Source organism: Medicago truncatula, chromosome 1 (assembly GCF_003473485.1).
Source record: "Medicago truncatula cultivar Jemalong A17 chromosome 1, MtrunA17r5.0-ANR, whole genome shotgun sequence".
Classification (NCBI taxonomy): Eukaryota; Viridiplantae; Streptophyta; class Magnoliopsida; order Fabales; family Fabaceae; genus Medicago; species Medicago truncatula.
The window spans coordinates 17,736,634-17,762,789 of record NC_053042.1 but is presented as its reverse complement, the minus strand read 5'-3'; the positions used below and the strand labels follow the sequence as shown (position 1 = coordinate 17,762,789).

Genomic DNA, 26,156 nt, shown 5'->3' with positions numbered 1-26,156 from the left:
GAAATAGGAACGCATGTAAAGTATTAGGGTAAACAACAACGACATATACACATATTCTTCTTAAGAATACAATATTCACAACATCGACATATACACATTATTCTTAAAAAATGATTTAAAATAAGCACTTAAAAAATATTTTAACTAAATAAAATAAATTTCTTACAAAGGGCTTTAATAAAGATGAAAACTAAAGATATTACGCTAAAATAAATAACAAATGAAGTAAAAGAGGTGAAGGGGTGAGAGAAAAGACACAAAGTTTATCCTAGTTCGACCTAAAACAACAAGGTCTAGTCTAGTTCCTAAGGAAAATACCCTCGAGATTTTCACTGATCAAGCTTTTAATTAACATAAGCTAGCTAGTAACCTTTACAAATAACGAGCACTCTCCAAACAAAACAATCATTTGTAGAAGAGTCTCTAAACCTAAGAGATATCACCTTTCTTTAAACCTTGGGACCACCCCAAATACAAAAGAAATTACAACAATAAAATGATACAGCAAATGTGTAGATATAACATATTGAAGCACAAGAACTACATTATAAACTATGTAGTATAAAAGACCTCTCAAGAAAATATATTAGCAAGTGTAGAAATAATGAGAGTGAAAAAGAGTATGACAAATATTTTCTATGTCAAGGTGTATGTCAAAGTGTTTGTCAAATGCTTCTATCTATATACTTATATTAAAAGAAATATCCTTTGAATTTACCATTTTGCCCCTATTAGGGGCAATTTGGTAAATTAATTATTGGCTGAGTTTTTTTTTTTGAAGGTTGCTTATGAATTTCCATTTTTGCCCCTAACCAATTTTTTTAATTATTTTCTAATTTTTATATTTTTAATAACTTTTAATTATTTTCCAATTTTTATATTTTTAACTATTTTTCAATTTTTTCTCCCAAATTCAGTTGCTTCTACATTGCCGTTGTGGGAGATTAAGGTATCGTTTGACCCGACTTTTTTCAAACTTCTCTACATTTTTAAGGAGAATTTAGGGCAAACACAATATCAATTAAGTACTTACTAAAAAAAGAACATTTTTTGAACGCATAAAATTGAACGGAATGAGCTTTGACTAGAAGTTGTTGAATGTTACTTTAAAAAACTACTTCTCCACAATTTATTTCACAAACACCTCTTTTCAACTCACGCTTGGAACTTTTTCTTTATTTTTTAATATTATATTTCAATATCTTTTTCTTATTCAAAAAAACTAAACATATAGGTTTCCATGACACCAACAAATATAATATCATATAGTATAAATTCCAGCATTTATAATAGTAATTTTTTTAAGAAATCATCGGGCTTCTTCATGAGATTGTCAAGATAATTCCAATTGGGACTAGAACGAAATTGTGTACGAATATTGTGTTGAAAGATAAAAGGTATTATTTTCTTATTTGTCAGCATAAGATGATAGGATTTTGTATAAGTTTGATAATGACCTGAAAGATGTATTTCCTTATGCAGTGAGAATATAGTTGATGTAACACTATGGGAAAAATATTTCGTAGCTTTATCATTTACCATCTATTTACCTCGAGTTCTTTGCTTCCATTTTGTAGTCAATGGCAACCCAAATATATGTAACAATTGGTCAGGTTCGAGGCTGCTCATCAACCTACATTATCCGGTTGTTGAGAAGTTTAAGACTTAGTAAGTTTGCATTATGATTTCACAATACAGTGTTAGAGTAAATTATTATTTCACAATCTAATTTGATTTTTTTTACCATGTTTCTTGAATTGTTGTCGTGACCTTAACACTTCTCAAGCTTAGAGTCAAAGCATCAGTCAGAACTTAAGTCAGAGTTCGACTTCTTCTCGATGTACTTCGTACAACGATTTTTTCAATCTGTCTCAAGTAAGGCCAATTGTTGAATTTATAAACTTAGTCAAGGTCTGCTTTTTTTTTTTATGTACAAACATTCTTTGAATTTTTTACGCACAAATTAAAAATACATATTGCATTATTCTTTATTTCATGTGCATATTTGTGTTAGGATACATATTGCATCACCATTTGGAAAGCAACTAAATTCAATCTTAACCAATTTGGATAATATTACGAGAGTTTCACCAAATGTTCGAAGACATCATTGTCAAATGGTGCTAGCTATAGATGCACATGCGGGAGCGATGCTTAATTTCCATCTGTTTCAACAATGTTAATTGGTCAACGGGGTTCATATAATGCACATGAATGCATTTATCTAGCCTTTTTAGGAAGATAAATTAAAAGTCATGATACATTTTCTTTAGCTTAAAATCAGTTATGCTACCTTTATTTTATAAATTATATGTAACTATATTCGCATACGTCTTATCCATGTTAATATGCATTAGACTAATATTGTTGTTATTTCCCTGTTTAGCATTTCCCAAACGAGGTGTCAAGAACAATTCTAAAAGGAAAGCGCAAAACAATCACTCTCATTAGTTTCAATTGTTTTCATTCTAAAAATTATGTCAATTCCTAATCTCATAAACTGATTATATGATCTCTAAATCAGCTCATACATATTTTCTGATGAATCACAATGTTCCGTTGTTTTAACATCTTTTCTTTCGAAGAATTTTTTTTATGCCGTGATTATCTAAGGTTATTATTTTACCTTAGATAAACATTAAATGTAAAAGTCTGGAGGGAAAAATTAGGTTAAAATTAGAGCTGACATTTTGCATAAATTAAATCTAGGGTTAATATAGTAAAGTCACGCGAAAAAATACGTTAAATCTAGGGTTAATATTGCGTCACGGGTTAACATTTAGAAATAAGAGATGACATTTTGCATAAATTAAATCTAGGGTTAATTTAGTAAAGTCACACGAAAAAATTAGGTTAAATCTAGGGTTAATATTGCGTCTCGGGTTAACATTTAGAAATAAGAGATGTCATTTTGCATAAATTAAATCTAAGGTTAATATAATTTGTTTAGTAAATTTAAAGAGAAAAATTAGGAGCGATTTGTTTATTTTGATTTCCCTAACAATTAACGTTAACATTTTATTTAAATTAAACAGGATTAATTAAATAGGGTTAATACAGTAAAATTAAGCAAAGAAGTTAGGTTAAATCTAGGACAAAATTTTGAGTTCGGGTTAACTTTAAGAAATAAAATAGGTTAAGTATAGCAAGAGGGATTAACATTTATAAGTAAGAGATTAGGTTAAGTATAGCGAGACGGGTTAACGGTTATTCCTTTCCAAAAAAACAACATATAATTGGGAACATCATTTTATTTTACTTTAGATAAACATTAAATGCAAAAGTGTGGAGGGAAAAATTAGGTTAAAATTAGAGATGACATTTTGCATAAATTAAATCTAAGGTTAATATAGTAAAGTCACGCGAAAAAATATGTTAAATCTAAGGTTAATATTGCATCAAAGATTAACATTTAGAAATAAGAGATGACATTTTGCATAAATTAAATCTAGGGTAGGGATGGCAATTGGACCCAGACTCGATGGATACCCGCAAAAAATACCCACAATGGGTAGGGTAAAACCCCGCTTTCATGGATATGGGCACGGGTAGGGTAATTACCCGCAAATTTTAATGGGTATGGACACGGGTAAGGGTACTATACTACCCAGCCCCGCAACCCGCATGTACATATTTATATAATATAATAAATACTTTATTTATTTTTGGTGTACAATTATTTAATTTATTTAGCTATTTAAGTCTAAACCTAAACCTAAAATCTAAGCTATTTAAGTTTAAACCTAAATACTACGATTATTTGAATGTTTTTATTTTAATTTTTGAGGGATATTTTGGATGTTTTTTTATTTGGCTAAATACTACAATTCGTATTATTTTATTAGTTGATTTAAATAATTTTGGATCATAGTTTTATTTCAATTGTGATGTTTTTTATTGTCTTTTCATAGAGAAAGTGCGGGTAATGGGTGGGGGTATGAGCACTTAAGTGCCCATAGGGTATGGGGAAGGGCATTAAATTTGTTGCCCACGAGGGTACGGGTTCGGGTACGGACATTTTTTACAAATGAGGGTATGGGGATGGATACTATAGTACCCTATCCATTGGGTACCCATTGCCATCCCTAATCTAGGGTTAATATAGTAAAGTCACATGAAAAAATTAGGTTAAATCTAGGGTTAAATATTGCGTCACGGGTTAACATTTAAAAATAAGAGATAATATTTTGCATAAATTAAATCTAGGGTTAATATAATTTTTTTTAGTAAAATTAAGGAGATAAATTAGGAGCGATTTGTTTATTTTGATTTCCCTAACAATTAACGTTAACATTTTGATTAAATTAAATAGGGTTAATACTGTAAAATTAAGTAAAGAAGTTAGGTTAAATCTAGGGCAAAATTTTGCGTTCGGGTTAACTTTAAGGAATAAGAGATTACAATAGTTGTTATATTATTTTTTATGTAGTGTTTTAGGCTCTGTGTTGTAAAATTTTAGTTTACGCAGTTTTGATTTTCACAATGATAAAGGACAACAATTTTCCGTAATTTATAAGATTTCTCCTTCGGAATTAAATTTTTAAAAAATACGTTATTCGCACGGGTTTGTAACTAGTTTATAGTGAAAATTTGATTAAAGATCGTTTGAAAAAAGTTCAGCCAATATGCCCAATTAAAAGCAAATTACCGTTGCACTTCAATGCCCATAATAACATTGATTATATTGAAACAAAGTCAATTCCCATTTCAAAAACAAAGGCTGTGTGTCAACGGTTCATATACAATCTTCCTTTTAATATTTGGCATAATGGAATGTGTACCATAGAAAGATCACGTTGAAGATATTTGGCATAATGGTTAAATAGTTGAAAACAAGAAACATGCAATGCTAGAACATGCTGAACTATATTATTCTTAGTATGTGAAACCATAAAAAATAGTCGATATGGCCCAGATAAGAATAATACTAGTAATGGTCAAAGCATGCTAAAAATTATTTTTATGCTAAAAAGGTTATGCAATTTCCAAAATAAATTATAACTTTGATGCAAAAATAGTTTCATGTAAAATCCTTTTTAGATGAAAATCATTGTGAGTGTGTGATATATTTTAATGAGAGCTTTTTAACCACTTACAAAAAAGTGCTAATACAAATAAAACTCAAGACTTAAAAGCTTGAATCTTCTTTTCCGCTTTTTGCTTCTTTGTTCTTCTAGGACTTCTTTTGTCAATCATCAAAACCAATGTATTTCTTTCAAGGCATATATTCACAAGGAGGTGACATTACTAATACTGAGTAAAATTTGTTGAACCTAGGAAGTAACTAGTTAGTAATAAAGGAAACAATCGACTCCGGGGAATAAATCTAATATAACCATTCTCTTAAACCCTTAGTTAGGTAGACGCTGATAGGATTGTTTGTTTGTAGAACTACTAAGTGAGAGAGAGAGAGAGAGAGAGAGAGAGAGAGAGAGAGAGAGAGAGAGAGAGAGAGAGAGAGAGAGAGAGAGAGAGAGAGAGAGAGAGAGAGAGAGAGAGAGAGAGAGAGAGAGAGAGAGAGAGAGAGAGAGAGAGAGAGTGTGTGTGTGTAGCGTGTGTGCGCGCGCGCTATGAGTGTCCTAAGATTCATAGATAAGTAGATCTACAAGAACCTTGACCTTCATTCCCTTGGGAAATCTTGGAAAACCAACATAAAGTCTATTCTTTCAATTACCTTAGAGATGGTAAGACCCCACACGTAAGGATCACCGTGTGATCAACATGTGCAGTTTCCAACTTATTAGGTTAGTCACGTCCCAACAGCCTCATCACTTGTATAGTCTACCTAAGATAAATAAACGCGACATGATTGTTATTTAATATCCAACAATATAAATAGAGGGGATTCGAAGAATCCTAACCGCATCTTACTTTTATGCAACCAAAAACAGGTAAATTTGCTATGTTGCCAGCAGATAAAAATTGCAACTCTCTAACCCTTATCTTTTATTATATCGTCAACCTAAAAATAAGTAACGAGAATTATTTGGACGAAACGACAATCTTTATGGATATGATACTCAACTTATCACTTTATTACTTGGTAAACGATTTGGTACACTTGCCTAATCCGCACATCAGTACCACGTAAATGTATATTGTTTATAAATTTCTATTCAAATATTTAAAATCAATGATAACACAACCTTATGAAGTAGCCATAGCCTAATAATCACATCAAATCAAACAAAAATTTACCTCTAGTAAGTTCCACTTTCGAACATGAAAGGTTATACAATAAAGGAATTTTATAAAATTAAAATGAATTTTTACGATTGTTAAGTTTTTTTAAGTCACCTCTTTACTAAGGATGTTAAAAAGACAAACACGTCATTTTGATGTACTTAAAAGAGACTTAATTATAAGTTTTTATTTTACAACTTTACTATGTGTGCTAAAGAGACAGATACAACATAGTGATTTACTTAAGAGACATTTGGTAATGATTAAATTTAGGAAGGTTGTTAACATCTCCATAAGATACGAAAACTATTTAATGTACGTGAGGCAAATAATAAATTTATAAACCGTAAATTTATAAAACTATATTCTATCTCACGAGTCCAAAAACGATAAAATATGATTAAAATTAACCAATTTGTTTGGGAGCTAGTGGCAAGGAGCTCATTTCAAGGACGTATTTGGGGAATACCGGGTTCGATTCTCAGGGAGAACAACGCTTGACCAATGCGCATGCCTTTACGCATGAGCCCGATTAGTTGTTCATCTTTAGTGGGTCAGAAACCGCTACGAAAGCAAAAAAAAATATGATTGAAATTGTCAAGTTTGTTTATGGCATTATTATTTTTGTTTCACTATTTATTGATTCAATGAACGTTGATGGAAATATCCATTTTTTATCTTTCTCAAATTTTCTTAATTCCTTTCTACATAATGTTTTATCTCACTTTAGTTACATCATTTTATTCTATTTTTTATTGAAGCAGTAATTCTATGTCAAGTAAATTTTGATTACCAATAGGATATGTGTTCCCCTCCTAAAAAACCTTGGTGCGATATGTGAATGTGAATGTATTTGTCTGAATGTTCCCGCAATTATATGAATTTTTTGAAGTTGACGATTTTTGAGTAATTATTTTATCAATAAATAAGACTTAATTAAAAAAATCATATCATTTTAAAATGACTAATAAGTGTACATAATTTATTGACCGTTGTTTTTCATCTTTGCATCCAACCAAAGGCCACACGTAAAGGAATTTGTAATAATTGAGGTTGAATAAAAAAATATCATTAAAGCGAATGACATTAAAAAACTAAATTTTACAATAAAAAAATTAGAAAAATGACATCTAAGTACTAACAAAACAATTCATCATAATGGTGGGCTTAAAAAGGGAGCATACACTAAGTTGTATCATCATAATAGACTAAAAGCAATCTTATAAGTTAGATTAACACCACATCTTCAGTTAAAATGTCTAATAAGTAAGTATTTTGTCAATTCAGTATAACACATTGACAATTTTTCATTGTGAAATCCTACGAAAGATTTTATTTTTTATAGGCAAAGAGATAGGTGAGACATCAAGTTGTGTCTGAGAGACAGATACCCCACCATCCTATGTCGCCTACTCATAATATATTAAATCCCATCAAAGATCAAAAGTGATGTAATTTCAAATAATAGATGCTACATAAAAAATTAGCGTCAAAACAAATGGCATCCAAAAACTAAAATTTGAGATTAAATAATTTTTAAACAAATGATATAAATATAAAAAAAATAAAAATAAAAAAAAAACTCATCATAATATTGTGACTGCAGGGGAGCATAAATTGAGTTGGATAATCGCTTTAGGTTAAGATCAACCATAATTTAAGTATGTCAAATTTTAGCCAATTATTGGTACAAGAATCCATACTAGTACCAGAGAAATTGATATTGTTTATATCAATGATAACACTAACTTATGTAGTAGCCATAGCCTAATAATCACATCAAATCTAACAAAAATTTACCTCATTAGTAAGTTCCACTATTTTTTTTTTGGTCAAGTCATAAGTTCCATTTTCTATCATGAAAGGTTATAGAATAAAGGAAATTTATAAAATTAGAATGAATTTTGAGGATTGTTAAAAAAAAATTATGTCACCTCCTTACTGAGGGTGTTTAAAAGACAAACATGACATTTTGATGTCCTTAAGAGAGACTTAATTATAAGATTTTATGTTACTATACTATTATGATTGTAAGTTTTTTTATGTCACCTCTTTACTAAGGGTGTTAAAAAGACAAACATGATCCTTTGATGTACTTAAAAGAGATTTAATTGTAAGTTTTTATGTAACCACTTTACTATGTAGGCTAAAGGGCACATTGATTTACTTAAGAGATATTTAGTAATGATTATAATTTTAGGAAGATTGTTAACATCTTCATAAGATATGAAAACTATCTAATGTACGTAAGGCAAAAAATAAGTTTCATAAATCATAAATTTATAAAAACATATTCTATCTCTTACATCGAAAGAGGAGAAAATATGACTGAAATTGTCAAATTTGTTAATCTTATGATTATTTTGCTTTCAGTATTTATTGTTGCAATGAACGTTGATGGTAATACATTTTCTATCTTACTCAAATTTTATTAGTTCCTTCCTACATAATATTTTTTCTCATTTTAGTTACATATTTTTATTCTATTTTTTTTTATCACAGCATTTGAAATATGTGGAAGCAATTCAGATTGTCTATGGGAAAAATGCTTGCCTCCTAATAAACATTGGTGCAATATGATTGAGACGATTATGTTCGAGGGATTTGCGATGGGCAAATGTGAATGCATTTGAGTGAATGTGCCTATAATATTCTGTTAGAAATTTCCATAAGTTCTCATTTATAAGATTATGGTAGGCAAATTTCCAATAATTTGTATTTACTTCCCTTTCTAATTTCATGGATCCGGAATAATTTGTATTTTATTTCTGGTCTGTTGCTATTTCATCAGTTAAAATACAAGTTTTATTTTTCTCAGACTTGTCTCTAGTTTATTTTGGTTTGTTCAATGCTTGCAGATTTATTCATATCAATTTCTTTTGCGATTTGGTTTTGAAATTCTAGCACATTAGTTTTAAGATGTTTTATGCGATGTTCCAACACCAGACACACAAAAACAAATGTTGAGTTTAATGTTTAAACATCATACTTAACTAACATAAAATACGTAAATGTAGAGACAAGAAAATAAAAGTCATAGGAGAATTGTTAACCCAGTTCGGTGACAAACACACCTACTCTGGGGGCTACCAAGCCTGGAAGGAAATCCACCAGTGTAGTCCTTATTCTAATTTCTCAGCAAACTCCTCGTTTACAACTCTACACCTAGGACCTACCCGTCTTGACTTCAACCTAGGAACTCATAGATCTGAGATCCCATCTCACTTCCCTCAATCAATCACAACCCCTGTGATTTATCAGATCTCAACTCAATATGGTGAAGTTACCTTCAAACAATAACCTACCTTCGTGCTTCAAAGCTTAGGAATAGCTACAACTTACAACTCAATAAATGAGTCCTATACTTGCATCAAGGTGATACAAGAAGGCTTACAATTAACAAACACTAAAACTCAGTCCTTATCATGTATCAAAGCGATACAAGAAAAAGGCTCACAAAGAACAACGACTCAAAAACCTAAAAACTCTATTCTAGAATGACGGCCTGAGTACTTGATTAGGTCTTGAAGTCTTGAATATATACTGAAGCAACACAAGCTATAATAGTCTTGTTGGACTCCAGAACATTATAGATCCTTCAGCTGATCCAGATAACAAAATAGAAACAAATATAGCATCTCCTAAAAAGTACAAACATCTTTAGGAACCGCCAAACATATCCAAAGATTTGCTAAAAATATTGTGTATATTTTAGGAACAAATCTTCCAGTAGATCCTGGACAAAAACGCGTTACTTGGCCAACAAGAAATAAGGCGTGGAAACCTTAATAAGATAAAGCGCATGTACAGCTAAGCACAAACACAAGGCACACTGATCCGTGCCAAGATGTTGGAACATCATATCCAACATCGTACAAGATACCATGATGTTGGAACAACATATCCAACATGAATATTTGTTTTAGCAAAAATGAGGCCAATACTTCAAATACTCAACAATCTTCTCCTTTGGCAAATTTTTGCTAAAACAAACTAAAGACATAAAAAAAGTAGAGAGATATCAAACATCCATTTATTCAATCATCTTGAGCACACATCTTATGAAGAAAAAGCAGCACATAAAAAGGAATATCTAAAGAGATACCACAAATACACTTCTTCAAATCATCATAAACACAACCATGAAGAACAGTAGAACATTTTCCAAAAACTACTTCTAGAACATTCTTTCAATGAAAAGTAGTAGAAAACAATATTTCTGAAGAGAATTTAGAGATATGTAGAAATTTTTTAGAGATACCACACATAGGTCTTCTGTCACACAACTTAATCAACCATACTAGAAGAAAATATGATACTACTCATAAAAACCATTTCCAAATTTTCAGAAAAGCTTTACCAGGAACATGGTTGACAGGAGAAATGAGGTACCACTAAAGAAAATTAGAGGCAAGCAGTAGTGGATTGAAAAAAAATTTGCCTCACAGAAAACAATATTCAGCAAGGGAAAAATAAATTCCCTTACACACATGCAACTGGATGTTCCAACATCAAATACCACATCCTACCACACAACTTGAGCACACCTAAGCACACTTCATAGTATCACTCCCCCTCAACATAACAACCTATGAGTGAATAGTAACACAGGACAAATATCTTTCTACTACTCCCCCTTAACATGTGCATGCATACTAATAAAGAAAGGAAAACTTTAAAATCATACCAAACGCAGGAAAACTTACTTCAAGCACCATAGGTAGACAGATGAGATGTTTGAACATCAACAGGGACATCAGATAACATACACCCAAAAGAAAACATGCAAAATAAATGCATAAACAAACATAAACAGGAAGGCATACATAAACATTTACTTCCCCTTTTTAGCTACAAAATATGCCAAAATAGAGAATACCAGAAGCATAGAAATCCTCAGAAGAACATAAATTTGCAGAATACTCATAAAGTGCCAAAAGAACCAAAAAGAGAAGAATATCAGGATTAGAGACCATAGGCACACTTGATGCTCAAATTATCCAGGGCGTAGCCCAAAAAGAAGAAGAAAAAAAAGAGAAAAACCACAGGTTAGAACAAGAAAAATGTCCAAGGAATCAAACAGCATCAGGGCTACTATCAGAGGCTTCCTCTTCATTCTTATTGTCAGCATCTTCTGTTTCTTCTTCTTCCTCACTACCAGCATCCTCTGCTTCTTCTTCCTCATTACCTTCCTGCTCATCCGCATCATCTTCTAGGGCCAGCTACCTATGATAGATAAAATTCCACCTTTGCGCATTTTCATGAGGGTGAAAAGATTCCTTCTCAATAGGCACATTTGTAACAGTCTGCACTACCTTCTTCCTAACAGACTTCTTTGATGTAGATGAGATGATGTTTAGAACATCCTCCTCAACACTATACTCAGATTCACTAGAAAAGATACCTTTCCTCTTCCTTGACCTTCCAGCAGTAGTCTTTACCTTCACCTTGCTCCAGCCTTTCTATGGTCCTACACCAGCAGTCTTTGTCCTAGTCTTGGGACTTTCCATCGCATAGGGGATCTTAGAAATATTTGGAAAAACTCTCTTGGGGGTTCTAGTCACAGAGGAAACAACTTTTCATTTCTTACCTCTTAACCTCTTGGCAACACTTTCACCATATCTTTCGCCCATAGGAACATCATCAGAGTCAATGTCGTCATCATTCACCACATCCTCCTTATCCTTCTCAACATAGGGGTCTTCTTCAGGATCAGTTTCAACTTCAGTCTGTTTGTCTTCATCTGCAGGAGAGTTCTCAATAGTATCATCATAAGGGAATTCTTTTTCAGAAGCAGTTTTAAAGCCTGATTCATCTTCAACAAGGGTTCCAGAGTCATCACCCTGTTTGTCCTATTGTCCAAGGATGTTCCAACATCCGGCCCAACATTCTTTCAATCATCATCTTTCTTAGGAGATAGTTGAACAGAGTCATCAACCGTTTTCTCAACACCAGTTTCAGGGTCATCCACATACATGTGCTTAGTACTCTCAATAGCGGCATTTAAGTCTTCTAACCTTAGTTTTTTACCATATTCAATATCTACAGTAGTTAGGGTTGCATCAGGGTTACCTTTTTCAATGTTAGAAGCAGGAATAAAGAGGCAATCTTGGGGGTTGCTTCAGCAACTACATTCTTGTGATCCTTCTCAAAGGTGCCAACATCCGACAGAGCAAATTCGGTCACCGAGCTATCCAATTTGGCCATCGAAATTGACTGCATCCTTCAATTTCTTCAATTTTGAGTCACTTTCACAACACTTTTGAACCTCATATCACTAAATCTCTCTAATCAGCCCATAATTCCCAGAAATTGATTACAAGCTTATCTCAAAAGATTACAACATTGACCTCTCTCATTTGTTCCAAAATTGATTCTATCTCTGATACTAATTTGTTTCTCATTGCCTATTATTTCATTTTGCTCGAAGAACTCGACTTCATTAACCCCACAACGTTCAAATTTGACATAAACCACATGACTCTTTCATTGGTACTTCCTAAACTCCTCAAGGTTGATCTCTCTCACAACTACTTTATCTTTGAGAAATCACTTTTTGACTTGTTCAAGAATTGCAATCTTCTTGATGAGTGTTACATCATTAGCCATTATTGCGCATCCATCATAGGCATTTCTTATGCTCTTGGAGAGAGATCAACATTGAGGTCTTCATCATATTCAAAATCCAAAATGAGACTCTGAAACCCCACTCACTTCATATTCCATTGACTTGTTGTTTTTGATTATCTTTTATGAATTGCTCTCCTCTATTGCAAAGGAGGGTTTTCCTTTCAGGAGACTTGTCCTTCAATATTCCACTGGCTACAGTTATGCTGGAACTTTTTCTTTGTTATCCAAGTGCCAACGTATCCAACATTAGGATCTTCAAACTGCTGGTTTTCTGAGTGATCAACATTTTGTGGAGTTGTCTTCATTTCTTACTGATTGGTGTCTATACAAATCAATGTTTCATGCTCACAAACTCGACCTTGTTTGTTATATGCAAGTGTCGACGATCAAACACTCTGTATGTTTCAAAGAGGTGTTTTAGGCTACTGCAACATGACTTGTGACATTGTTAAGATGTCATGGGGAAGGGAGTGAGGCAAGTAGTAGAAAAATTCATACAACTGAGAGATAAATTTGTAGGATTGTAAAGTAGCTGTTGATGTTGTCGACCGAATAGTATTTATAAGACCGTCACTGAGAAAGATAACGGATCCACCTTTTTTTTTTTTGAATCATGTATGCCTTGTTCGCTAAACTATGTGAAAGTGATCTATTGTAGTTTAAACTCTGAAAAGAAAGTAAGATGCTTGTGTGTTTACAAGTTACACTCTGCATTATTGTTGCTTCGGTAATTGTGTGTGCGGTTGCTTAAGTAATTTATTGTGTATAGTAAGATTTTTATATATTGCACAATGTACGATTATTAATCCTTTCAAAATTCAAAATAGAATTTAGTACTTGCATATAGGATCAATTCAAGGTTGCTAATAGACTTTATCATTTTATTTCTATGCGAAAAAATAATTGGTGGTGGAGGTGGTCTCCTTCTTCCTTTCACCCTTATGTTCTTGATATTTTTGTTTACCATGATATCGGTACAAAGTTTACACCACATAATGACTAGTCTCCGTCGGCCAACTTATGGGACACACAAGGTGGATTCTCCCCTCCCAGCCTTTCCATACACATGAGTTGGAAATCGAACCCTATCAACATGCTTAAGGAGTTCAAGTTTTGCATGTATGATTAGTTCATCATCTAATCATTGTATATAACATTTGAATCTGAACCCAAAAATGCCACTGGGGATGAATAAAAATCGTACTCATGAGTATCTGCGGATAAAACCCTAGTTTATCTCCATACAAATCTATTAGAACGTGGAGGTGAAATAAACCTTGCACGTGTTTCATATGAAATCAACTAAAAATTGAGGTAAACGCAACTTGGTTCCAACACTCGGGATCCCTTAATGATTTGAGATGTTGAGCTTGGACTTGAGTTGCTAGAGAGAGGAGATGAAAGAAGAGACAGATTAAAGAAGGAAGAGATGAAAATGATGGATTAAGAATGGGAGAGATGATGCTGATTAAAGTCAAAGAATGACTAATTTGATGGATTGGGAAATAGTTTAGGGATTATTTAATATATTTATATAGTTTAGAGACTAAATCAATGAAATATTTATATAGTTTAGGGACCAAATTAGAGAAAGAGTAATAGTTTGGGGACAAAATTCTCAATATATTCCTTCTGCAACAAGTTGGTACTTGAACATCATGAAACTATGAGGATATATATGAGGATAATTTTTACCTATATACATAATGAAAAGCACCAAGTGTTCTACACTTATCTGATATTGCTTCAGCTCCTAATTTCTCAAAGCATCAGGGGCATTATTTCCTGCATGAAACCATCATCACAAAACACAACACAATCCTGCAAGAAATTTTCTAAAATTACTATAATAACTTCATTCAATCAATTTATAAACTAATAGGCTTTAATTTACTGTCATAATGAATGAAAACAATTCGAAAACTCAACTAAGTTAGTTTTATTCATTTAATGTCATACAGAAAAGTTGGAAGTGTTTGTAAATGAGGAAATAGTCATAGTGTTCATAGCTTACATATTATTTCATTCTTGGAGCACAATCAATTAAAACCAACTAAATTTAGCATTTGAACTTCATAATTTGAAGAAATAAATAAAATTGTACACAGTGCCCAAGAAATTACTTGCCTTAGAACATCTTCTTTGAATTTAATAACTTCCCTAATTATTTGCCATAAAAGTGTGTATGACAAAAGCACCGGGCTAAATTGACACCCCCATTGTGGAATGATATTTTTTTTTTTTTTGGTCAAATAGCCTAGTGGCTAGAAATTCACTTTTAAAGTGAATAAGTGGGGTGTCCGGGGTTCGAACCCCGGCCCCTGCATATAATAATGCATTGTCCCTGCCAACTGAGCTATACTCACGGGGACATTGTGGAGTGATATTTATTGGTGCTTATAAGGAAGGGTGCATGTATAAGCACCTCCTCTCTCTTCATTTTATGTCTGAATTTCAATTAATATTTTCCAATGAAATAAATGAGTGTTTTAGAAATGTAATAATATAGAGTTATTAGTGGGACCTATTAATAAATTTTGTTGTGGTGCTGTGTTGGAGGAATTGAGTGATTATTAGGTATTGATATTAAAAAATTATAAAATAAATGATGTGTACATGTGGGACCCACTTAAGCTTCCAAATAGGGGAGCTACCTCCACTGTGTATGGTCTAAATCAGGAAGTTAGTCCAGTAATCAATAAGTCTCAGTGAGTTATTGCCTTTAAGAGGAGCCATTTAATTTGAAAAATTCTTTCTATGTTATTTTCTGTTTCCTTGTTAATTATCTGTTTCCCGTAAGTATAGCTCAATTGGTAACTATCATGGTTGATTTGTGCAGGGGCCGAGGTTTGAACCCTAACATCATTTCTCCATACATAATGTGTGTGAATCTAACTACTAGACTACTTGACAAAAAAAGCAAAAAAACAAAAAAACAAAGCAAAAGTTGAGCAGATTTGCTATTTAAAATATAAATAAAAACAGATATTTTTTTTCTCTTGCCAAACATCTTGACCGGACCCACTAATTTTTAAAAGACACTTATAATACATTTTTGGGAACTGTTCCAAGTCAAAAAAAACTCCTAAATTGGTTGAGCAATGGGCTTAAAATGAGGGGTCACGCGAGCTTAAAATGGGCTTAAAGACCAAGCAAAAACTAAGTCATTCATCTGACAAATATTCTAAAGACTTTTGACCTTAAGCACTGTGCATTTTCGGCCCTGTTCCTAAAATTCTATTCCAAAGGTTGATAATCTAGCTTGAATAAAATAATATCGTATCTATCAAGAGAAGTGAGTAGTTTATCATTTGGATCCAATTCTATCATAAGTTTGCATTGCATTTTCAAACCCTCTTAATATTTGCATCCAATGGTTTAAGGTTATTTTGAACTTATGAAAAATAGCTTATGTAAATAAATAAGTTTTTATTTTAATTTATAAACTCTCAGTAGAGAAAATCGTATTTTCATAAACTGTTTTCCGTAAACAACTTTAAAAACTTATAAATAATAGATAAAAACTTATTTATTTGCATAAGTTGTTTTATATAAACTCTAAAATAAGCTAATCCAAACGGACCCTAAGTTGTATGGAAAGAATATTCATACTGAAAAACTGAATTGGAATAAATGAAAGCTTTGAAGAAAGAAATTGTGGATGAAACAAAGTGAGTGTTGAAATGTTGGTAAGCAAAGGGAATGTGTAATGAAAACAAAAAACACTATGGAACTTTTTCTCAAAAAAACTGAATTGAGAAGAAAAAAATATGCATTAATAAGATTGTAATTTTCTTTCAAAAAGTAGATTTTCAATAAGTTTTTGATCCTTAATAAAATTAGCAAAGATAGTTTTGTAAACAAAAATTAGCAAAATTAGTTTTCCATTCCCATAAGAAAAACGACATGGTTGCATCCCATTAACACACAATTTTAATTCTTGCTAAATTCAATTTATTTAATCCACTCTATTGCATGTTTGAATCGATTTTTCTGAAGATGTGTCTATAATATTATAAAATTATTCTTCCATAAAAAATAAGTTCAAAATTTAAATTTTAGGTAAGAATTTTTACTATTTCTATCTTGATCTTTGTGTGTTTAAAAATTTTCATATATTTAATGCATATTATGTTAAAAATTAATTAATTTTTTGTAAAAAGTGCATTTTGTAATGTTTTAATCTTACTTTGAAAAAAATCATTCAAAAATTTAAAATGCTAATTATATATTGGGACAGTGGTAGCTACTATTTTGACGTCATAGTAGTAGATAGTTTATCTATTGGATAAGGTTTTGAATGCAACGAAAGTTCATGAGGAACGTGCTATCATTGCAGAACGTATGAAAGGTTGATCGTTGCAACATTTATTTTTTTAGAAAAAAAATAAACGATATTCACTCATTTAAATTGATAGAGTACATCGATATAATATAAATTTAAATTCTCTAAAAACAAAACGGATGAATTTGTGAACAAACTCACAACATCCGTTAATAGCATAAAACGACAAAGTACATATGCCTATAAATATGACTAATATGACTATATTCAAGTACATATGTCTACAATGACAACGCCAAAGTCATTGTCATTGATCGAATCTGCACTTACTCAAAGCTAATCTTTCAACCTTAATCAAATAAACACTGCACTAAGACGGGAAATCAAAAACACATCGCACACATACGGGAAATCAAAACAAAGAGAGTCGTGCAGAGACGACGAAATCACAAAAACAAAGAAAGAAAACAGAAAAGATGTGAAATCACTTATTCCTTTATGATAGAAGAAAAAACAACTCGGATGGGTGATTTTTGGTCAAAATTGACCCTAAATCATCCATCTGACAAGAAGAAGAAGAAGAATAAGAAGAAAGTGGTGACAGCTAAGGTTTGAGAAGGAGATAAGAGAAAGAAAATTTTGGATCGTTGCAACATGTCTGTGTTATATATTGCACATGGAATATAAATTGTTATAGGGAGTGTTTATGTTTCTATCTGGATTTCAAGTGTGCGTGTTAGCTCTATGGTTACATGCATGTGCATGAGAGTCTCTGTTTATATTGATATTGCAATTGATTTGTTATTGAGTAAACAACTACTTTGGTCCATGTTTTTGTAAGTGATTTTCGAATCAGTCCCTAACTATTAATATTTCAAAATAATCTCTGTCTTTGTCAAAAATCTCTCAATTAAGTCTCTCATCATGTGAAAAAACATAAAAACATGAGTTTAATTGAGAAACTTTAACAAAGACATAAACTATTTTGTAATATTATCGAAAGTTTTTCAATTATATGACGTTGCTATGCTGCCCCTTATTGCTGTTGCATATGTTCAACATAGTTTCTTTGGTGATAGCGAAGGATCTCTTTGGTCTTTGGTTTGCGCTTTTTCCAGGATTTTAATTTGTAAAATTGTATCTCTAGCATGGATTTTCAATGTTATTTTCTTCTTGGGGGGCAATTTCGTTGTTTCTGGTTTGACCAGGGATAAATTTGGCCTCATTTTTTTTAGTTTCTTTGTTGTAATAAGGTTCAGGCCTTCTTCTCATTTTGCAATTAATTTATTAGGCTTTAATAAAAAAAATGTGGTTTAGATTTTATTCACTGCGTTCCGAACATATACATGTATATATGAATGAGTTGTGGATTTGATAAAATGACATTAATATTCATTCCTAGGACACATGTGATAAGAGCACCCCGACTCCAAAACCTAACTCTTCTCTGGTTCCCAACTTGTGACCACTAATGCACCCACACTCTAATAACCATCTTCATCAAACGCCACCACAACTTGAATGGAAGAACCACCATTGCCCCCTTGTTTGAACAATCCTTCTTGAAGTGATCGGGCTTTTGACAAAGAAAGCATCGTAACTTTTATTTCTCAAATCCCTTGTACTTAGACTTGGACCTCGACCTCCCCTTGCCTTTTTCTCTACGCTCACTCCTTCCCCTTGCAACATTCAAACCGTCACCACCTTAATCAATTTTCAAGTCCTTGAACTTTATCAATTCATTGGTTCTCAAAGTCGCTTGGACCTCCTCCAAAGTAATGGTGCGCTCCTTTCCATAAAGGATGGTATCCTTGAAATTCTCAAAAGACTTTGGAAATGAACATAGTAGCAACAAATCCTTAACCTTATATTCCATATTAACTGCAATGTTGGCCAAATCATCAAGAATTTTGTTAAATTCCATCAATTGCTCCATGATTGATTTAGACTCTACCATCTTGAATGAGTAGAGTTGTTGTTTCAAGAGTTGCCTATCAACCAACGATTTCGTCATGTACAATGACTCCAATTTAGCCCACATTGATGATGCGGTAGCTTCCCTCACGACATCCCTTAAAACCTTATATTCGATACATAAAACAACGATACTTTTTTCCTTGTCTATCATCTCACGCTTCTCCACTTGTGTCAAATTTGTCAGCATCGCCGCTTCACCCTTCAATGCTTCTACACACTTTTGTTGTTTCAAAACTGCTTGCATTTTAACCTTCCATAACCCGAAATCATTACTTTCGATTAAATTCTCGATGTCCCACATTGAACCCATGATACCAATTTTACCAATTTACGACTTCACCCCATGGTGGGCGCCAATTGTTGTGAATTCGGACAAGAAACCACACCAATGAAACAAAGATGTGTGGAGCAAAGGAAGTAGTAATCAATGAGTAAAAGTAGCCTCAAGCAACAACAACAAAGTAATCCTAAGACTTAGTGTAGAACAACACCATAAGCATAATCAAAGCCATAAAGATAAGCAATGAAAGAAATGAACAAAAACATAAAAGATTATTAACCCAGTTCGGTCTAATATGACCTACTCTGGGGAAAGAGGAGCTCTCCAATCCACTAAGATGAACGTGGTACAAATGTGCTACAAGAAATTAGCATAAGAGCCCACAAAGAACAAAACCTAATTTCTACCCATTTTTTAAGTCACCCACACTCTTAATGAATCTTAAGAGAAAACACAAAAGAAAACTTTTAATGTTTCTCAACTCAAGAGAACCTCACTACAAAGACACTCAACCCTAAATGTACCTCCTTTGTATTCTCATGTTTCCCTCTCTAAGCCACACTCAATAAATTGAAGAATGAAGCCTTAAATAGTGTTCAGGATCGAACACGCAACATCGTGCCACGTTTTCATACATCGTGCCACGATGGAGAAGGTAATAGTACGTATAATATATAGTATACCTTATCGGTTTGAATCGTGACATATTCCTCCTGCATCTTACCATGATTTTTCCAAGGGCAACCTAAACCTGAATCATCCAATCGTGCCACGTTACTCTACAAATTTGCCATGATTTTTCCGGTGCTTCAACATTCAATTCTTGAGTCAATTTTCAATACAGACACACACGTATTCCAAGTTTTCTGATTTAGAAATTCGTAAACTTCTTGAATGAGCTAGATTTCAATAGCTTTTTGTATAAGACTTAAAACCACAACGGCCAATTTGCTAGCTTATCACTTATTCGATGAATATATTTATTGGAAGAAAAAAAATACAAAGAAACTATGTTAAATTGATTTACCGGCCAATTTGAATTGAAAGGTTTTTTCTTATAAATTTCAATTTATCTTTTTTTTTTAATCTTACACCCATAAGTTTACATTTTCAGGGCATATTCTTCATCTTCATTTGGTCAAAAAAGCCAACATGGTTACATCAAATACGGATAAGGACAAAGGATAGTAATTGTAACAATTAAATGCAATACCAAATAGGATGAAGTGAAACACAAACCAATTTATTGAAATTGGTCCTTCAAGGGAATACAAAACTGCAAGGCCATAATAACAAGAATGCTTCAAGTCCTTTTCAACTAGGGAATCCAAAGGTGGCAAGCACAAACAATTATTAATGATTTTTGTACAAGCATGATATTATATGTCGTGTATTGAGAAATATATATATATATATACAAAGATCATGCATTGAAATTTTGTTTTAATGCAACCAAAAGACAATTAATACATGCAAATATATAAAGTACCAGCATGGCTAATGCTATAGTTTTGAGAATATAGTTGTCTCACACTCTGAATATGCTTCCCATGACTATACCCTTGTTGTAGGCCTAATATAGCTACCATCATCTATCTAGTTATGTATGGATGAATAGAAGTTTCATTATAATAGTTATGCATTACACATGTAGACAACTTGACAGTTGTTCCAATGTTTATTTTCATAGTATAAATAATTATTAATTAATGTGTCTTTTCTCCTAAAAAAAAGGTGGGGTGTAAGTGTTACTCATGTGACTTATGGGGCAAAAGTTTATTCCATTATTCATGAAAATAATTTATTATTCCTTATTATTAACCATGGGAAATTTTACTATTAATTAAAAACCTATAAGCATAGGTGAGTTTTTCTTACTCAATTTGATTGAAATTGACATGGGGTTTGCACAAATTGTCATTTAGTTGGTACATTTTTTTTCCTCTTCCTTGAAAATTAATTGCACAAATTGTCACTTAGCAAGTGCAATTATTATTTTTCCTGCTTTCTTGACACTGAATTTGTGATTTATAATAAAGTATGATTTTTTTAAATAAACACTAAAAAAACTTCACGAGCATTATAGTTATATATGTACTATCTATATGTGTCAATTGAGGTTACTGTGCAGGGATGCTTTGTACAATTATGCATTATTTCATGAGAAAACTAGGTGTCGTCAAATAATTGGAGTCATGACAAATCTACCCCACGCTCCAAAGAAATATTTGCATGTGAATTTGTGAATTCTCCTTTGTATTTGCAGCCATAACATGCAGTGTCCTACTCATCTCTATGTCTAGTGTAAAATCGTGCTTCAATCCAACAATGAGCCATACAATTAAAAGAAAAAAAAATTCTCTTAAAATAGAGGTCACTTTTAATTTAAGATTACTAGTTTTTGAATTGTACTTGAATTAGTATATATCACAAATATCTCAATATCATTCGTTTTACTTTACATTTACGATAATAGTTCATATTTATTATGTGACGAATATATGCAAAATTGAATCAAAGAAAATTGATATATTTGAGTTAAATTTTAAATAAAATAGATCAATAATAAGGTTAATTTAGTAAAATTATTGTTCTCATTCCATCATTTATAACATTTTTTAATGTGTTAAATGAACAAACATATGAAAAGATGCTTTTCTACCAAGTGTCAAATCTAACTCTTTTTATTCCGTTCTATTTTTTTGGAAATGTTAACTAGTGTCGTGAGACACTCGCTAAACAATCAAAAGTGTCTTTTTTTTAATTTAAGATTTTCTCTTTTGGTTTTCTTAATCAGTGCATCCAGAGTCCTGATTAGCATGATCTTTAATTTTTTGTTGATAGATGAAATGACAATAGTACTCCCAACGTCCCGTATTAACTGAGTCATTTGCTCATTTCACAGATATTAAGAAAAAATGTATAAATTAAATGAAGGAGAGGGAAAAATGGTTTTAAGTGTTTTTGTTAAGTATTGGTGCATTCTCCATTATCATAAATACAAAGTGAAATATATTGAATTGAGAGTGATAAAAGTAGTATTAATTAGAGTTATAATGAAAAAATAGTAATTAATATTGTATTGAAAAGTGAAATAACTCAGTTATTTTGAGACACTTTATTTTTGCAAATTACGCAGTTATTATAAGACGGAGGAAGTAATTAAAAATTTACATTTACAAGTGAAGGAGCCGAAGTTTGAACCCCAATCATTACGTTCTGCCTAACAATTTAAATATTTTTATTGATTAAGTTAAGACTTGTAGACACTTTCTTCCTTTATAGATGGCGTTATAAAGTTTCTTACATATGTCAATATATATGAAGACTATCAATATATATTTTATTTTTGATATAATTATTTAATATTTTCCTATAATTGATAGTCACATACATTCTCTGGTCACAATTATAAGTAAAAATCAACATTTTAGATTATTTCATTAAATGATATATTTGGTTTATTTTAAAGATCACGTACATCATTAAGTAAATAAATGTAAAATGTAAATTTTTGCTTATAACAGTGACCGGAGGGTGCAACTTCTTTATTTCATCTATGTAATAAATAACTAACAATAATATCGAAGCAAAACAATAACTAATGTTATAGTCTTAGGCAAATAAGACAACTAAGGGAATAGTAGTGAGTGTGTGGTGTGTTATTTATTTCCTACCCTTATTGAACTTTCACCCCCTTCCATTATTGAATTTATTGAAGTATAAGTACAACTATAACCCTTATCTGACTTCATAAAATAGCCCAAAATTCTTGGTGCTTTTTCTATTAATGTCAGGAGCCTAACCTGTACATAACTCCATATTTAACCCTCTTCATTATTATCATCTTTTCATCTCTCACTATAAGAACAAACCACAACACTTGTCACAAGGGACCAAGTCAAAGATGGGGGGATGTGTTAGTGTTAGTGTTAAGAAGAAAAATGAGAAAAAGTATCCACAAAATTATGTAATGAATTTGAAAGAGAAAGTGAGACTTCTACAAGAAGAAATAAAGGAGATAATGTGTGATAGGGAGAAAGAGAGTAGGAACTATGAGAGGGAGATAATGGTGTTTGCTTTTAAGGAGGCAGATTGGAAACAAGAGATGAAGAGGTTGAAAGAAGAGGTGAAGGAGTTGAGGGAAGTGGTGGAAGAGAAGGAAGAGAAGATAAGGGAGATGGAAGAGGTTGGAATGGTTGAGAAAAATTGTGAGAAAGAGTGGGAATTAATGGGAACTAAGCTTTTGGTTCAAGAGATGAAGGAGGAAAGAGCAAGGAGAGATGAAGCTGTTGAGAAGTGGAAACAACTTTATCTTGCAATTAAGAATGAGTTGGATGATCTCATCCAAAGAACATATGATGGTAAGTTAATCATAATTTGTTATTAATGTCTTAAGACATAGTTTGAATTGAGTTATTTTAGCTTATTTATGAGCATGTTTGAGAGAGTTTATAAAAACAAATTATAATGTGTATAATCTATCTATTTTTATCTTATAAGTTGAATTAAGCTATTTTAGCTTATTTATGAGCATGATTGAGAGAGTTTATAAAAAACAAACTATAATGTGTATAATCTATTTTTATCTTGTAAGTTTTCTAAAATAGCCTATAAAAACAGTTTATAGTTTTTGCCAAAAGAATTTTATTTAATTTTTTTTTTAGAAATAGCTTATAAAATAATGATTATATAATAATTGTTTAATTAAGATTTTTATCCAAACAATTAGTGTTTGTATTTTTTTGTGATTTGCATTAGTCTTTGTATGCTATTAATGTCCTTTGAAAAGTAGTGTGTGGCAGATGGGGTTCAATCCCATCATAGTACATTTCAAAACTAGTCAATTCAGTGCATGTTTGGATGAACGTCTTCAAATCACGTTTTGTTTAAAATCACGGTAAAATCTACTTTTAACGTGGAAGTTATAATTTTCAGCTTTTTAAAATTACGGCAGATTTACATCGTAAAGTGTGTAGATGTGTTTTTGCTTCATCAAACGCCACTCCGAACAGACACTCATATGTAACAATAATTTGGTGAATTATTTTTAGGAAAATGTCTTCTTGAGAAATATTCATACTACTAAGATATATAATTAGGTGAGGTTGTTAGAAACAAATGCATGAATGTTATGTTTGAACTATTTGAGCTTATTTGCTTTTGGAAATATACTCATAGGAGATGGTTTGTATTGGAAAGCTGAGGAAAATGACATCCAAATTGAAAATCTGAAGAGGGAATTGCAAGAGAAAGAAGAAAGCATAAAAGCTTTAAAAGCTCAATTAGGTTCAGTGGAGAAAGAAAGGTACAAACAAGAAAGGGAATTTGACTTGTTAAGGCAAAGCTTGAGGATCATGAATGGCAAGAAGAATCCAATTCAAACTAAAGAGAAGAAGAAGTTGAAAATCAAATTGGGAAAATAAAATGCAAACATTGGTACATAATTGCTTAGATTTCACATCTAAAATCGAACAATTTGGTTGAATAGGTATTATTATTGTATTTTACAAGAAAAAGTGTGAAACCACTTACTTATTTTAATTCCTTGTAGTTTTTTTTACACCTTTTTAAAATAAGTAAGGCATACTATAAAAAAGTCCTTTTCTTGGACCTTGAAAAGAACACAAAATATGAAGGAAGATTAGCAATTTTTCCTTGTGGACTGGCTTATGTAGTTACTGAATATCCCATGTCCAATGAGTAGTGAATGAAAAAGAATATGGTTTTATTATATAGATTTAAAATACGGTCTATTTCTAAAGTATTTTTGCTCTAATATTTGTGTTTCATGCATTTATTTTCAAAGGCAAAAGGGTGGGGTTGCTACTTAGCCAATAATGGTTTGGTTCCCTAGGATTGCGCCCTTTCACACAAACGAATATAGTTAATAGTATGCTACCATACCAATGCGAATGAATATTATTTCATTTATCTACCAAAGACAATTAGAGTAAAAAATGACCCCTTAATAACTCAAAGGGTTTGAGAAAGAGGATTAAATATATAGCAGATAGAAACCACTCTGACAATTTGTATTTGGACATTACTTTTTCCATCCTATCAGTTTCTCATATGCCCTATTCAGATTCTAAAATCTGAAATATTTAAATGTGTTTTGGAGGTTTTTATAGAGAGTTTATTTCGTTCGGGTTCTATAATCTGAACTGCATAGGACACACAAGAAATTCATAGGATTACAAAAGAAGCAGTCAACTTGATATGGGCAAGGGTGATGCTAGATGTGGTGGCCCAGAGGAGCAACATGGCCTAGTAAGTTGGGAAGGCCCAAATTGATCATCATCAAACAAAGGAAATCGCTCTTTTAAACTTTTAAAATTGCTCTTACGCATCTGAAAATGACTTTAATACTCAAACCACATGTAACTACTATGCACTCATGAACTAAAAATATTAAAGAGTGAATGACAGTAAACTAATGATGGAGGTATTGAAGCTAATTTTGGGTGCGTGAGAGCAATTTCAGAAGTTTAAAGAGCAATACTCTCAAACAGAGGCGGTGGAATGACCGTACTACCATTAAGTAATAATAACTCATTAATTCAATAAGATTGATGACTCATTAGTTTGTTTCTTTAGCGGTGGTCGGATTTCACCCAAGACCTTGCTTATATTATGTATTGTTCATACCAACTGAGTTAAGCTTACGAGGATATTCGTTTTGATTTTGTCGGTAAGGATTTGGTTGATCCAAAAAGATCGTAGAATACTTTTGCTATTTAAGATATTGTACCCCCATTATGAGATCTATCAATGAAATTGCAATCATTCCTTTATCGG

At 31.9% G+C, this 26,156-nt stretch overlaps 2 protein-coding genes and 1 long non-coding RNA gene across 3 annotated transcripts; 2 read left to right on the top strand and 1 right to left on the bottom strand.

The window, feature by feature from the left end:
* The first annotated feature begins 8,349 nt into the window (after window positions 1-8,349).
* Window positions 8,350-9,000, top strand: LOC25483035 (uncharacterized). Its single transcript, XR_003010471.2, has 2 exons — window positions 8,350-8,583; window positions 8,686-9,000. It is a non-coding gene; the product is annotated as an uncharacterized lncRNA (long non-coding RNA).
* Window positions 9,001-11,258: 2,258 nt separating this feature from the next.
* On the bottom strand, window positions 11,259-12,390 carry LOC112418536 (glutamic acid-rich protein-like). Its single transcript, XM_024774923.1, has 4 exons — window positions 12,256-12,390; window positions 11,774-12,035; window positions 11,499-11,641; window positions 11,259-11,405 (listed from the first exon to the last, which is right to left on the bottom strand). The coding sequence occupies exons 1-4, from the start codon at window positions 12,388-12,390 to the stop codon at window positions 11,259-11,261; spliced, it is 687 nt and encodes a 228-aa protein (XP_024630691.1).
* A 10,700-nt stretch (window positions 12,391-23,090) lies between these two features.
* On the top strand, window positions 23,091-25,102 carry LOC25483033 (probable DNA double-strand break repair Rad50 ATPase). The gene is made up of 2 exons (XM_013611677.3): window positions 23,091-23,719; window positions 24,537-25,102. Exons 1-2 carry the CDS (start codon window positions 23,263-23,265, stop codon window positions 24,779-24,781), a joined length of 702 nt encoding a protein of 233 aa, XP_013467131.1. The 5' UTR covers window positions 23,091-23,262; the 3' UTR covers window positions 24,782-25,102.
* Window positions 25,103-26,156: the final 1,054 nt, after the last annotated feature.